General features: G+C 39.1%; 1 protein-coding gene across 2 annotated transcripts; it reads right to left on the bottom strand.

The window, feature by feature from the left end:
- Positions 1–8,302: 8,302 nt before the first annotated feature.
- On the bottom strand, positions 8,303–16,123 carry LOC110068542 (uncharacterized). 2 transcript variants are annotated; one of them, XM_089276151.1, is made up of 7 exons: positions 15,728–16,123; positions 13,647–13,764; positions 12,971–13,235; positions 12,186–12,492; positions 10,306–10,577; positions 9,621–9,713; positions 8,303–9,272 (listed from the first exon to the last, which is right to left on the bottom strand). In XM_089276151.1, exons 3-7 carry the CDS (start codon positions 13,190–13,192, stop codon positions 9,024–9,026), a joined length of 1,143 nt encoding a protein of 380 aa, XP_089132277.1. In that variant the 5' UTR covers positions 13,193–13,235; positions 13,647–13,764; positions 15,728–16,123; the 3' UTR covers positions 8,303–9,023. The 2 variants fall into 2 exon arrangements, with proteins under 2 accessions (XP_089132277.1, XP_020631585.1); XM_020775926.2 differs by lacking the exon at positions 13,647–13,764 and having other exon boundaries at positions 15,728–16,122.
- Positions 16,124–16,596: the final 473 nt, after the last annotated feature.

Below are 16,596 nucleotides of genomic sequence, written 5' to 3'. Positions count from 1 at the left end.
AAATGGCTTCTGACATTTAAACGCTGCCAAGAAAGGTCACTAATCTAGTCATTCAGCGAGAATGCGACGCCAAAATATACAACAGTTATCTGCGGACGGTGAGTGATGGAATTTTCCTCTCTTTAGCCACTCATTGAGACATGATGCTGGCAACAGAACAGAAAAGGTACCTCATAAATTTAATTTGTTTCACGGTATGTTTTTCGTTCACTTTTGTGTGGGAGTGTTGTAAGTGTAAACATTTTAATGTGTCACATCGCCATATTGGCGTGAATTCTCCATCCGTTGTAAGCTTTCTTGTTCTTCAAACACGTGCAAAAGATTTGCTAAAAGGCTATGTTGTGTCAGAACGTTTTTTTTCTTAGAAAAGGGTCATAATATCTAGAGGACATACGCTTGTTTTTGAAATCCAAATAAGTTTGTCCCATTGGGGGGAGGGGAACTCTCTTATCTGGGTTATTTAGGTATGTGCGGCACCAAGGGGTATGGTTTTTCAGCCATTTTGGTCATAAATAGCGTATCGATTTTGGCCATATTGGTCATAAATAGGGTAGTGTTTTTGCACTCTAGTCTTCATTTGGGTATGGTTTTTAACAGAAGCAACTTTTTCATAATCTACAAAAGCCCTTCACAAATTATGTCGCAATTTAACATTGGTTTGAACTAGGGAACTAATTATAAGACAGTTCTGAAACAGGGTATTGATTTAAGGGTCAGGTAATAAATAGGGTATCAAATTTTTGGTCCAGTCACAAATAGGGTAGGGAAAATCACAAATTTTGGTCATAAATAGGGTTTGGGTTTTGGGAAGCGGGCTGCACACCCTCGCCCAATGTTTCTGGGAGTACCCCCTGGGGTTTGTGTACACTGGCAGCATCTCAAATCAAGACAAATCATTATTTGACGTAAACATATTGAATTGGTTTCTGAAATGTTGCACACCAGAAAATTTGGCCATCTTGAATTTCTTCCAAACAAGAAACCTTGCAAATTTTATTAAAGCTGGGCAACAAATAACTATATTGGCCAACTAGCTAGAGACAAACCCCTCCCGGCACACCCCAAGTTGATGTGGCCCCAACAGGAGTCGGGGGGGGGGATTTGACACCATTCAGGAGAGATTAGGGAGGGGGAGGGATTTTTAAGTTGCCTTGAAATCATGGTGCCATACTTTTGTATGGAAATGAGGTAACTTGAAAAGAAGGGCCTTCGAGTATATCATTTTACATTTTAATGATCGTGATGTGTAAAAATAATAGTTAGGACTCAAAGGATGTTCAAAATGGGTATTCTGGGATGAATTGCTCTTTTTATCAGCAATTTTTGTGTCATATTTGTCCTGCAGGAGCAGGGGCTTAGGATAGTATGCTACGACTCCAAGGTGGGACTCTTGAAACCCATTATTTTTTGGCCCTGGGATGACAATTTCAAAAACAAAATTTTTGAAAGTTTAAATTACTGGGTTTTGCCTGGGTTTAAGGATATTGAAGTTTGAAATAATTATTCAATCAATTATTGATTGATACAGTAAAAACGGCACATACTTTAAAAACACAGCACTTTGGCCTCATACATTGAGTTGTATAAGACGTGCAAACAAATGCAGTCTCTAACCTTTAAGGCACTGTTACAGTATCATTACACAAAGTAGAATCAATTTCTACCTTTTGCAATGATTACTGCAATGGTAATGTTGTGAGACAGATTTAATTCAGGGGATGGTAAACAAGGCAACATAATGTGCAAAATTGCAACAAAATTCTGTAATGGAACTTGGCCTTTGCACTCTCAAGCTAAAATTTCACCAAAAAAATTGCCACCAAATGTACCTAAAAGGGTGATAATTCCACTTTGTATCAAGGGAAACATGCACAAGATGCTTCCAAGTTTTCTGGAGGGGGGGGCATACGTCCCATCACCCCCTTGAAAAAGGCAACAACCATATGCTTTCTCTGACTCTGACCCTTATTTGAATATCAACCAGAGAGTTCCACTGAAATGTCCCTATTTAATGAAACCAAAGGAATAATGTTACCGTCAATTTGGAGATTTATTATTTACCATTCTTGCTCTCATGTACTCTGATATTATCAATTAAACTAAATTTCTCTGTGAATATACACCATCATTACAATAATTAATACACTAGTTGTAACTATAGATGTACATTGTAAATGATAAAAGCAAAATAAATTCATACATTATATTACTGTAATTTGGTGAGATTGTATTCCCACAGGGAGCTGGGAGGAGAATTGTTAAGAGGCATCAGTAAATGCTGAAATTTTCTTGGTTTAAATCTGGCACGATTGATCTACAAAGAGAATATTACACAGCAAAAACAAGCGCAAAAAGGCGGGAAGTGACGTCATCAATATCCTCACAACCGTGCCTGGATATGGAAAATACAGTAAAAACCCGCATAAAAGGAACGTGTTTTAGCGTTTCAGGCTGATTTTGTTCTTATATATCAGGTGTTTTCTGCAAAATCAGCCTTAAAATGTTCTTCAGGTGTTCTTAAATACTGCATAGACTACCAACAGATGAAATCAATGTGCAAGCACAACATTTTAATTAATTAATGGATAACACATATATTGATCTATTTAGTACTGCACTTAGTACTGTACCCTAGTAGGTCATCATAATCTAACTGGCAGCTAATTTTTTTGTATAAGAACAATTTTCATCTTTCAGGCTGAATGTGTAGCTATGTATATGGTACCTTTTTGACCAAATTTCAGCCTGAGTGTTCTTAATGCACTTGTTCTTTTATGCGACAGTCTGGCTCTACGCCAGTCTGGTCCCGAATGTAGTTCCGTATGAATTTTAAGAGTGGCGTATTTCCCATTAAAAACACCCCGTGTTCATAAAATAATGACAGCGACAGCTGAACTCAATTTCAATTTCCGTGGCATAACTCCTCCAAAAACATCCAAAAGTCAGCTTCGTGAGGCAGAAAAACGTCAGCAAGGTCACAATAATAATAAAAAAAAAACGAAAGAGGAGCTGGTAGAATTAAGTTTTGGAGCCGCGTTATCATGGCAACGAAAATACGTCCAGAACGTTATAACAGACTTACGTTTTTTTTAATATATAAAGACATAGTTCAGTCTTGCAATATCTGCTTAGAATCAAAAGAACGGTACGGAAGTATATTTATATAATCCTCTCCAGTCCTTAACTGATACTAAATGGCAGGCCTTTAGATAGACTTTGAGGAAACTTCGGGAATGATAAAAAAAATCAACTCTTGTATCATGTATCTGAAAGAAACCCTTTTCTGATAATAATCTTTTCTACATAATTTGGAACATTTCAAAGAATGCCAGTAACACCGCCTAGATAATTGAAATAGTTTCAGATGAAATGTGAGGGCAATGAAACGGCTAAAGAGAAGCAATTTTGTGATCTTAGAGTCACTCAGGACGCTATGTAAATACATTGTTATTTTCGTCAGTAAGACATTTACAGGTATGTTTTTTCTGGCTTGGATGTCTTCTGAACAACCGACTGTTCTTTGCCCGTTCTACAAACGTTCTATGGGTCTTCTACTCTAGCAGCAAGCAGTCTCAATCAGTGAACTAACTCAGGGAGCCATTGCAAACTACGACGGCTGCGGCAACGAGACTGTCACCAAACGAAAAATTTCATTCAGCAGAGTAGTGGCTGTGCACGTGCATTATAAATCTTTGTAAATTTCTTAGCCGTCCTCTGCAAACAACAGCAAGGAATGACCAAGTTCTCCGTATTTTGGAGAACGTGAATCAGGACGACAAACTTTTCGTTTAGCCTGAGCATGTTTTTAGACTGATGTAGGCACACGGAACAATTCTAGGTAACTGCAAACTTTGATGGTAAAATATAATTATAAATTCAATTTCGAACAGACGCCGTCGTCATTGCTAAAGCTCCTTAGTTACTTACAAGAGCAGCACTTTGTAGAAGCTGTTTGTCTTCAAAGCGTACTCAGTCTTGTTGTGCACTATTTTTTTCTGTGAAACGTAATTAGTTCAGAACACTGAACTGTAGACGTGCCGTTTAGTATTGAACAAGGCTTATAGTTATAGATACCAATTAACTATTCTTGCTTGAAGAGGGCTATATATTTTCTCTCTCCTGTATGAAACAGATTATGTGTTATTTTGACAAAGAAATATGCACTAAGCGAAAATGTATTTAAGGGTTAAGTCGGTCACTTAGACACTTATGACGTCATCATGCACCCTTCACAATTCAGATATTTAGCAGATCAAACAATAGCTGGAAAGCTCCGAGGAAATATAACTTAGTGATCATGGCACGGTCACGTTCAGACAAAAAGAACAAAACAAAACCAAACCAAAAACAAAAGAGACACGCGTTGCCTTTCCTTACATCCTTTAGACCAATATAAAACATGGTAATTAAAAACACCACACCTCGTTATGGATTCTTTCGCTTCCTTCCCCCACCCCGGCAAAGACCACATGCGTCGCTGCTCACCGTGAATCCTAGCATAACTCCCACGTTTTCCTCTTCCCATATTCTCCAGTTACCCTTACGGCCGCACTATTCCCTTTTTCCCTGTCTACTAATTCCAGTCTTCCGTCTGTTCCCCACTTCCCCAATTTACCTGTTCACTGTTGTCAACTGTCCCCCATATCCCTTACTTTCCATGTGCCCTAGTGTCCCTGGGGTAATTATCCTCTTCCCCTTCGTTTTAACACCCCTTCTCTCTTTGTTCCGATCTCTGCTTCGATTCTCGGCATATCTTTCAGTTCTCTTTAAGGATCAGACTTCTTAGATTATTATTTCCTTATTAAAGGAAATAATATTATTATTATTTTCCAGTCTTAACCCGGCCAAAAGTCTTTTTAGAAATAAATCAAGTGTAAAAAGGCCAGTCGTGCGTTTAGTGGTCCAAAAATTACTTTCCTTAAGAAAGTGGTTTTACGAACACTAACTGAAGGCTGCTTGCAGACCTAAGATTTCCTTCCTGCTTCGATTTTCGACGCAGGAAGGATGTCGAACGTCTGCACGTAAGCTTTGTTTGTTAGTTTGAAGCGCAGACTTTTTTGTACAGATTGTCTTAGTGTGACAAAGAATTTTCAAGTAAAAAGTAAGGCAGCACCCACACTACGCCGGCGAAATTTGAAAATTTAGCTATATTTCTATAGTTAAGCCTACCGTCCACACTAATCAGTCACGAAAACGGAGCTTTCCGATAATTGTATTCAAACCGGAGAAATTTGAAAACGTCGGATTTTCGTTTTCGTGTGGACGGAAACATTTTGTAAACGGAGCTTTCGAAAACTTTGTCGTCACGATAATCGTGTGATTTCCCTGACCGAATTTTCCTCAAACATAATCCCAAAAAGTGATTGTTGCGTTTTTAAATTCCTTTGGCGTAGTGTACAAGGTGTTCTACGTGACCTACTTTTAGAACACTTCCGGAATAAAAAATTCGAAGCGCTAAAATTTGCAGCTTTTTAAAGTCAACCCGGCTGTCGAAATATTCTTGGCTGCAAATCGCTTATGACAACTTTTCTTTTCTGACATTTCGCCAAGATGTTTTGCATAGGGAGACAGTTTCAAACCATGATGTACGTTCCAAAGCGAAATCCTACATCCTCAAAATTGGAGCATTTCATTGTAACAAAAAAAAAAAGTTGCTTGGATCGTCGACTTCTTTTGTTCGTTCCATTGTAAACAAAACTGAGCATAAGAGAGACTTAAGAGAGCCAAATACTCGCGATAACCGCTATCACTAAGCACGGTTGGCGCTGGTTGCGCACTTTGGTCGGGTTTCCCGCCAAAAGCGGGATTTGCCGCGTGGCGCCTGCAGCTTGGCCGCGAAGCAAGTTGCAGGGGGAACATGGCGGAGTTGTCGGCGGACTGAGTTGCAATGAAGGTTTTGCGTTACATTTTATCGACATTGAACAAATTTCGCTGTATATTTAAAGTTCTAAGAGTTCGGATAATTAGATAGTACGACTTTTGGATCAAACATATTCTCAGGAAATGGCTTCTGACATTTAGACGCTGCCAAGAAAGGTCACTAATCTTGTCATTCAGCGAGAATGCGACGCCGAAATACGCAACAATTTATCTGCGGACGGTGAGTGATGGAATTAACCTTTCTTTAGCCACTCATTGAAGACCTGATGTTGGCAACAGAACAACAAAGGTACCTCATAACTTTAATTTGTTTCACGGTGTGTTTTTCGTTCACTTGTGTGTGGGAGCGTTGTAAGTTTAAACATTTTAATGTGTCACATGGCCGTATTGGCGTGAATTCTCCATCCGTTGTACTTTTTCTTCAAACACTTGCAAAAGATGTGCGAAAACGTTATGTTGTGTCAGAATGTTTTGTTTTTTTAGAAAAGGGTCTGGATAATATCTGGACGGCATACACTTGTTTTTGAAATCCAAATGAGTTTGTGTCCCTTGCGGGGTGGGGGGTGGGGGGACTCTCTGGTCTGGGCTATATAGGTAATTACGGCCCCAAGGGGTATGGTTTTTCAGCCATTTTGGTCATAAATAGGGTATCGATTTTGGCCATATTGGTCATAAGTAGGGTATGGTTATTGTACTCTAGTCTTCATTTGGGTGTGTTTTTTAGTAGAAGCAACTTTTTTATCATTATCAGAAGCATATCAATAGGACCCTTTCAAAGACGTCCTCATCCAACAGCGCTTTCCCGGCAAGGCTTATTGCTCGAATTTTCGTTCTTAAGAGCTTTCTCACAGCGTTTCCAAGAGCGGCCACCATTATTTGCCTTCAATCCGCTGATTCCATATTTGGGCAAAAAAAATTCCGTGGTTCTGATTGGTCAGCTAAAAAACCCCAGCATAGTTCCGATGATATAAAGAGAATTTAGACGCTTCGAGGTGATATACTTCTGTCATTATCAATAGGGCCATCTACAAAAACCCTTCAAAAATTATGTTAATGGCAATTTAACATTGGATTGAACTAGGGAACTAATTATAAGACAGTTCTGCAACAGGGTATTGATTTGAGGGTTACGTCACAAATAGGGTCGGGAAAATAACAGATTTTCGTCATAAAGAGCAAGGATAAGGGTTTCGCAAGCAGGCTGCACACCCCAACCCAATGTTTCTGGGAGTACCCCCTGGGGTCTGTGTACCCTGGCAATATCTCAAATCAAGACAAATCATTATTCGACGTAAACATATTGAATTGGTTTCTGAAATTTTTAGCCATCTTGAATTTCTTCCAAAAGGAAATTTTGCTAAAGCTTGGCAACAAAAAATTATGTTGACCAACTAGCTGGAGACATGCCCCCCCCCCTGACATACCCAAGTTGATGTGACCCCAACAGGAGTTGGGGGGGATTTGACACCATTCAGGAGAGATTAGGGAGGGGGAGGGATTTTTAAGTTGCCTTGAAATCATGGTGTCACTTTCATTATGAAAATGTGGTAACTTGAAAAGAGGGGTCTTCAAGTTAATCATTTTGCATTTTAATGATCATGATATGTAAAAATGGTACTTAGGACACAAAGGGTGTTCAAAATGGTTATTCTGGGATGAATTATTCCTTTTATCGTCACTTTTTGTGTCATATTTATCCTGTGGGAGCAGGGGCTTGTGATAGTATGCTATGACTCCAAGATGGGGCTCTTGAACCCCATTATTTTTTGGCCCTGGGATGACAATTTCATAAACAAGATTTTCCAAAGTTTAAATTATTGGGTTTTGCCTGGGTTCAGGGATATTGAAGTTTCAAATTATTCAATCAATTATTGATTGATACATTTAAACCAGCACATACTTTAAAACCACAGCACTTAAGCCTCATACATCGAGTCCTATAAGACATGTGCAAACAAATGCAGTCTCTAACCTTTAAGGCACTGTTACAATATCATTGTACAAAGTAGAATCAATTTCTATCTTTTGCAATGATTACTGCAATGATAATGTTGAGACAGATTTAATTCAGGGGATGGTACACAAGGCAACATTATGTGCAAAATTGCAAGAAAAATTCTGTAATGGAACTTGGCCTTTGCACTCTCAAGCTGAATTTCGTTTTGAAATGTTGGATTCAAAACAGCTCTTTACGTATCAGAGTAGAAAATTGCCACCAAATGTACCTAAAAAGGTGATGGTTCCACTGTATCAAGGGAAATGTGACTGCAAGATGCTTCCAAGTTTCTGGGGGAGTATGCCCCATCACCCCCTTGAGGAAGCTAGGCAACAACTATATGCTTTCTCTGACTCCCACCCTTATTTGAATATCAACCAGAGAGTTCTGCTGAAAGTTCCCTAATGAAACCAAAAGAATAATTGCTATCTTCAATTTGAAGTTTTATTATTTACCATTCTTACTCTCATATAATGTGATATTATCAATTAAATTACTTTTAAATTTCTCTGTAAACGTACACCATCATTACACTAATTAATACACTAGTTGTAACTATAGATGTACATTTTAAATGATAAAGACAAAATAAGTTCATAAATTATGTTACTGTATTTTGGCGAGAGTGCATTCCCATGGGGAGTCGGGAGGAGAATTGTTAAGAGGTGTCAGTAAATGCTGAATTTGGTTTGAATCTGGCACGACATCCAAATCGGAGTTGTTTTCCTACCGTGCTACAGTCAAACCAAATTGCAATTAAGTTTGGCACAGAAGAAGCATGACAGCTGAACTGGACCTTATTTTCTTTTATGTACATAAAATTCACCATGTTACCTTGCACACTTTGATTTAAAAAGAAATATATTAAAAGCACCTTTTAAGATGTAAAAAATGAGAAAATTTAGCTTTCTTGAATTCTTCTACACATTGTTCTGCTTGGTACCTTGTGCAATGAATTTAAAAAAAAATCAAACATCTTAAGGTCTGGCCCAAGGAGAACTTTGCGATTTTAAATTAAGAACTTGAAAATTTCATCCTTTTAATAAATCTTTCTAATAAATCCTTTTAAATAAAACTGAATTTCACCCAGAGTTTTAAACTGTACATATATACAGTAGAAAACGGCCCCAACCCCAAGACTACCCTCTCATACGCCTTGTTGAAGCTCATCCTGAGAAATCAGATTTTTGTCGGTGGTGAACTTGAAGCATGCCTTTAATGAAAGGTGGTCTGATGAGAAACACTCATTTGGCAGGCCAGTGTATGGTGTAATCATAGCAGGGGTAACTGTTTCCAAGGCTGCTGTGGCCTCCAGGTTCACGGAATCATACCAAATGTAGTCTAGGGTCCACATGGACCCTGGCCCTTCATGATTGGTACATTGAGGCTCAGCTCCCTAAAATATTAAAAATGTGCTGTTAACTAGTTCCAAAAATATGAAAATCTGCCCCCAGTCAAATATACCTCTCTAGTCTTGAATTTAAGCTGCACAAATCCAGGTGATATGCATGTGCATGTCTATACTCATAAGTATATAGTTATTGGACCCTAACATTAAGCACTCATTATGCATATTTTACAGTTGTTAAAAGAGTCTCGGTGATGTAAAGAGCACTGGATTTTTAGAAGTGCATCTAGTGAGGGATGCTCCCACAAGGGCCCCAACCTGGAGTACTCTCACCAGAGCTGAGTGTGCAGACAAGAAGGCCATGCAGCCTTACAATTCACTCTGTACATAACTCACCAGAACACTCTTGTAAGCACTTTGCAGGTTCTTAAGAGGATTACAGATTTGTGTTTTGGTCCTGTTTAAAAGTGATGCCTGATCTGGTAGCAGCTGTATGGATAAAATAAAGGTAAAAATTACAAGTTTGGTATCTGATTTTACAGTGACTTTTAACAGTCTGCATGGTGCAGGTAGATACTGTTTCATGATGTTATTTGCAAAATTACTGTAATTTAAAATTCATGCAATCACTTGTTCAAAAAGTAAAAATTAAATATCAAGCTTTCATTAAATTTTGGTTCTGAACAATGCAAGGTTGGAAGAAAAGGAATGTGAAAAGATTGAGCATGGGCATTGAAACATTGCAATACAACTACATGAACAGCACTGCACAAAAGTTCATCTAAGCACACAAAGTACAAGTACTTCCGGCATACTAGTAACGTTTTTATCAATTATTTAGCTTGTTAAGTGGAAATATTTAATTAACTGAATTAAACTGAATCTGAGAGTCTTGCAATGGTCAACAACCACATGTACCCTAATTGTAGCCTAATGATGTAAAATAAGGTTTGTGGCAGTGTGTGGGGAAGGGGGGTGGGTGGGTGGGAAAAGTCTTAAAGGTACTTAATACTAATTGTGAAGAAGGAGAACAGGAGAGTATTTAAAATCAACATTACTCCATTAAAGATAAATAACATACCTGTGATGGTGCCAGACTGTCAAGACCCCATCTTATGTAATCAACACCTTTAAGTCTTGTCATTTCCTTATTGGTCAGTTCCCCCTCCTTTAGAAGTTGATAAGCAGGAAACTGGGGTTCAATATTGAAGTCTCCACACAGAATATAACTCCCTTGTTCACCTTTTGACTTGAGTGATTTAACCATGTCATGAAGGGCATTAGTGACAATTGTTATTTGGCAGACTTGTGAGACAGACTTAAGCTGTTGTCCCCATTCTATATGGGTAGTACCTGCAATAAATGTAAGGAACAGTGTTGTAACAAAGTATGCAACTACATTTATTGTAAAATTATAGTGGAGCTCCTGTGTGCCGAAGGCACACGAGCAGAGCCCCATACCTTAGAAAATTTGGTAACTCATCGATCTCAAAAATTTTGGTTGTTCATGTGACTGTACGTGTGTACGTCTGTCCATCCGTATACCAAGCCCCATACTTTGAAAAATAAGAGAGTAGCACCATTACAATAGGTACATCTTTGATATTGGACATCCATGTTATAATTAATTGACAGCTGTCAAAACAAGGTATCTGCTGACCAGTATCACATGACTGTATTGTGGGCTCAGGTTAAGAGTTCATAGAGGTCGCTTTGTTTGTTTGTTTTGTTTAAGTTGACCGCTGACCAGGTACTGGGTTTTTGATTGGATTGCAGGCTCAAGCCAGGTTGTTACTCTGGGGGAGAGGGAGGGAGTACATGCAAAGGCAACATTTTCGCATGAATTAAACCCTGATGTGTTGTTGACTTTTCTTTGGACATATTCCTTGCATAATTGTCTCTTGGAAGTCCCTGATGTATTGCGTACATAATTTCTACAGTCTTGGGTACGCTCTTTAGGTATTGTTTGTTAAAATGTAACTAGGAAAAATAGTGAAACCACACACAACATACGCAAACAATTGTCTACTCAGAATTGGTCAGTTTTTGAGTTTCTGACCCAGGGAAAAATATCCTCTTTCCATTTATGGTTAATTGTTTAATCAGGAGCTCGCCTAAATCCATCTATAAGCCCATAAGGGGACAATGCAAGGGGACACCGATATGAGGTTCCAGCAGCATACTTAAGGCTGTGGTCTAAGAAAAATTACATGGACTAGCCCAGAGATTCCTAGCTGTAAAATCTTGGGCGCCCAGCACTTGAGCTTACATGAAAAAAGTAAGTTTTTCCAATGGCCCAAAGCCAAAAGTTAGTTGCCTGTAGCATCTGGGCGATTCTAGAGCACAGCCATGATACTTGTAGAGCTTCTTACTACTGCTATAAGATACAGCATTTCCAGCCACAAAAAAGCACTGCATTTCCTTGCAATGTTATGGAAAAGCACACATTTCTCAGTCTTGTAAGGGGGCACTGTCTTAAGGTCACACTCATTTGTAACTTTTAGACTACCCACTTAAGGTTGAGAGGGGTGGGGGAGGGGTCTCAGGTCAGAAACTAGACAAAGTTGGCTGGCTACCAGACCTTGCATGAGAAACCTCTGATGAGCTGAAGCCTGATCTATTGACCCAATGCAATTCCTTGTTGACACTTTGCCTTTAGAAATTACCAAGAACCATGTCATATTTTTGGAACCCGGAATATAAGGAGGCAGTGTTTTTTTTGTCAGAATCAGTTGAAGAAGGTCTGAAAGGTGGGAAATTCCACTGTCTCCTTTCACACAGTTTATTCCAAAAGTCATGTATCATGCTTTGCTTAAACTCATAGCACTGTTATGTTATCTCTAGTAATAGGACAACTTCCCAAAACTTTGACTGTATAATTTTAGGAAATAAGTATTGAGCAAAATTGCATGTAATTGCATCATCTCCAGTGATGTAAATGTATATTAAAAATATACTTACCCATCACCAGAAGATTATTGCTAGTCTTGTGTCTTAAGGTGGCAAGAAGTACAACCTCGGCAAACTTAGGAATTTCAGTCTGCTTGAAACTGCGTGCCGCCAGATCATTCAAATGAAAACTATTCATTCCTTCAAGGTGAAACTTGTCCCTCTTGAAAAACAGTGCCACTCCCTCAGGCTCCCCCATACATCTTTCTGCAAAATGGCCATCATACCCCAACTTGGACAGCTCCTCTTTAAGGGTCTCAGTAAAATAGGATGTGTCTACCTCTTGTAGGCAGATAATATCGCTGTTGAGCCATTGGAGCTAAAGAAAAAAAAAAGATGGTATAAGTGGGTTGGGTAGAACTGAACAGTGAAATTAACATAATGTACATCCTACACCCATCTATTTTATGTTTTGAAATTTAGAAATTTATGAGACAAGGATGTCTGGGACTGGTACAACTTGTGTGTATGAGAATTGGTGCCATGAACAATAGAAATTGTTCACTGCAAATTGTTATTGTTGTACCCATGCTTTGGGCACACGTTCAATCACCACTGATGTGTGCTCAAATTTTAGCATGGTCACTTGTGACCAGATGTTTTCACATTGGTGCATGCCTGATTTGAGGAATAAATTTGTTTAGAATCTGCAGTGCTGGATCCAGGTTTCACCAAAGGGGTAGAGAACACTTAGGGACTCTCTTGTGAGGGAAGAGGGGAAATTTATTAGGCCCTTCAGGGCATCATGTTTGGATCTCGGGAGCTCGATGGGACTGGATCTGTCACTGTTTGTATACCTCTGCCATGAAAAGATTATGCCGATGGGATCTTTTTCCTTGTCCCTTGTACTTGTAGGCATTTGGGCAATAGCTGTAGCTGCCTTTTTTCGTTACATTCTGCTGTAGCCAAAAGTCAGCAAGGATGTTATAGGTGACAACTGAAAATTCGTGCTGTCCTGTCCTCTTCTCTACAACCCGCCTCAGAGTTCTCCTGGCAAAGGGGGCTTCTGACTGATTCATGGTTGCTTTGAAAGTTTAGGAGTTGACGAGCACAAGGGGTGAACTGAAATGAAGTACCAAGTTCAGTACCAAGCAGAGTCAAAACATTAATTCTCCTTAGAGGGTGCCACACTTTCTTTCAAGTTCAGATTTGAGAATTTGGTGTAACAACAGATCAGTAGTTGTCAAGTCTCTTAATAGTCTCCTTTGCAAGCGGGCAAGAAGCATTGTGTGATGACCCTAATAACAGCTGCAAAGGAGACTAGCCTCTTTACTTATTTATATTGTAAACATCTGCTTGGTAATGCATTAAATTTGATTCTGGAATAACCTTTGTAGCAGATGTTTCCAAAAAAGCTTAGAAAGGGAACCGGAACAAAGCTACGAGCCAGTACGAACAATAAGGAGCACCCCCTCCCCACTTCTCCCCATTTTTTTGCTCACCCCAGGTGCGCTCATTCGCTCACCCACTTACCTTTTTGCTTGTTTGTTCTCTCTGCCGCAAAAAGGTAAGGAAATGTCTGCTATGCAGGCTAATTCTACAGGGAGATCTACAGCTCTGTTTACAGGGTCACCTCCCTGAATGTTCCTCCCTGAATGTTGTTTAAAAAATATCAAAAATTATGCCAAGGTTTCAATCACTTTGTGCATGTAGTTGTCATATCCACCCAAAGGAAGGCCATAAAAAGTTTTAACGCAAAGTAAGAAGCAAAACCTTCCAAAGGAGGGGATATTTTCTAGAACCACCGACAAAATACATGCAGCTGTAAGTTTATGTTATTTATCAAGTTCTTAGAAAATTTACAAAATTTATTGGCAATTATAAAAGACCAGAAAAAAATTTCGTGGTCTTGCTCAGTTCACACAAGTACAGTTCAAGCTGATGTCTCTTAACTTACAAAGTAACACAGGCTATTGAAAAGGCTTTTGAGTCTTCACCACAACTATGACTCGCTGTACGAAAGTATAGCTGGTTTTCACATGACATCACTAAAATTCAAACTATAAAACTATTGATCTTCCTGAGAGTTTACTTTAATGATGTATAAGAGCAGCTGAAAACTAATACTCGTACGTATTTTCGTGCCAAATGGGTTCTTGGCTTTGTGATACACTACGCTTGAATATCTAAGCTTTTGCGTGACTCGCCATTTACATGACAGCCTAGAGAGCTGTCATGATGGTTAAAAAAGTGACTTATTTCGGGGAATTTGGCTATCTGAACAGTTAATGTCTTAGAAAAAGTATTATTTTAATGTTTAAGAGTTCCTCAAGGGATAAATTCACGCTTTTGTAGCAAAACTCAGTGACAGATGTTTCTGTTGGTTTCCAGCCGCCATGTTGGTGCCCATACGGATGGGCACCAGCAAGGTGTCTCCATACAAATCTCTATAAATTTGGGTAAAAAATTTCTTTGCATATCTTGCGTAAGAAAAATTGCTGTGACCAGAATCTTGGCTAGAGTCTTTGCATATCTACCTTCTTTCATTTCCCAGATTCTGGACTTTATCTATTGAACGGTTTTGGTTTTGATTTTGATTTTGATCTATTTTGAATTGCGTGACACTGAAAACAAAGTAACAGGGAGAGAGGAGAAAACTACACGGGGTGGGGTGGTGTAAATTTTTCCCTTGTTTCCAGTCGTATGTGGGCCCGCGTTCCTTGCTGGAAAGTTTGACGCAACAGTAGTTTTGTACTGCTTAAACGACCAAACGCGCAAGAAATAAGCGAGGATAACACGAGAAATCAGTCGCTTGCCTGGGGTATCCGGCAACAAAGACAGCAAAGAGGCGAGCCATTGCACGTGATCATATCGTGACAGGAGTGGCGTGATGTGGCGTGTTTACCTTTTCGGTCCAACACACACCCCTGGTAACCGACCTTTGTACCAAGGCTCCCTTTAAGTGTATATAATGCGGTTACCTCCCAATAACCAATTCTTTCCAGTCGTGCGCGGAACGACGGTAGAGGGTCATTAAAATTTCGACATTAGTAAAGGCCAAACGATGAAAAAACGCGACACTGTAAAAAGCATGTCTGCGTTACACATTCGTGTTGTTCACACTCGAATAGCGATGTTTTTTGCAACTTCCGATCATTTCGCGCAATTTCGGGCTAAGCTGGGCTAAGGCCTTACAATCACCGACTCGTATCAAATCAAAATCTTTCTGCACTCTGTTTTAATATTATCGAGAATATTAGTACTATGGTAAGTCAATGTGTAGATTAAAACACCATGATGGCTAAAAACTGTTGACATTCGTGGCCTATTTAATTGTTGCTTGCACCGTATTGAATAATTCGCTTATTTACAGAATCAAACCCCAAGGGGTAGAAATACCGGCGGGTTTTTTTTTTTTTTCGATGAAAACATCAAGCCTGTCTGATCTTTCATGAAGAGTAGATGCCACTTAGCGATATAATGTCAGATTGGATATATAGTAAACTAAACCTGGGATAGAAATTTCGCCGACTACGGGGGCGATCGCAATATTATGTGACGCCGGCCGGTCTTTTCTGCTCTAAGATTTGAATACAAGAAATAAAACTGCTTACCTGAAGTTGATGTGAGATCAATAAAAGTAACTGTTGTCCAGGTCGTTAATAGCTTTCACTTCTTCCTGAGCTTAAGTGTATGAACAGGCAGAAAGAAAAGTGAAATCGCCGGCTCGAGAGCGGAAAGTTTAGTCTTCATCATATCAAAAATTTTATTAATAATTCACGTGTTCTCAAAATCTTGTCAAACAGGTACTGATTGCGTGACGCTAAATTTTTTTCGTCATAACGTGACGTGAAATCGTGTAGGTGTTTCCTATCAAGTGAAATACGCAACCAACAAAAATTTAGTTCAAACGAAGGCAGACGGCGATATTTGTTTCATAACGCTGTATTGATGAAGAGCAACTTCAAATTTTTCTCTTCGTGTTATCCAACGTAAGATATGCTGTCAAGGTGGAATTCTCCTCCCATGGTGTTTCAAGTACGTGGGTTTTGTGTTCCTCTACAAACATTGCTTTTGTTAATTGCTAGCAAACTACGTCACACAACCAGATAAATACCAAAACGCTGACGTTACCGATCGCGATATCTATAAACAAGGTTAGATAAGCCACGTTTTGGTTTCTTTTACTTTAGTGTGGACTCGTTGAACAGAAAACCATTTTGAAACAAGTTCTTCGATCGAATAAGAGCACATATCCAGAGGTTGTCCCCATTACAACTGTGACAAAGGGCTAGTAAAATGTGTTTCAAATATTGCAAATGATAGAAAACGATAGAAAGACCAATAACGAGGTAATCGCGAGGTCCAGCTTGGTCAGCTTGATTTGCTGCATTCGTTCGTCGAGAAACGCTTTAATGACACCGCTTTAAAGTTCCAAAAGTATCGACCCCCTTTCCAAAAGAAGCGATACAATTTAGCAGGT

The sequence above is a fragment of the Orbicella faveolata genome, unplaced genomic scaffold (assembly GCF_042242905.1).
Source record: "Orbicella faveolata isolate gen_17 unplaced genomic scaffold, um_ofav_v1 contig_4, whole genome shotgun sequence".
NCBI lineage: Eukaryota > Metazoa > Cnidaria > Anthozoa > Scleractinia > Merulinidae > Orbicella > Orbicella faveolata.
The sequence above is the reverse complement of the archived record's forward strand: the minus strand, read 5'-3'. Positions and strand labels throughout refer to the sequence as shown.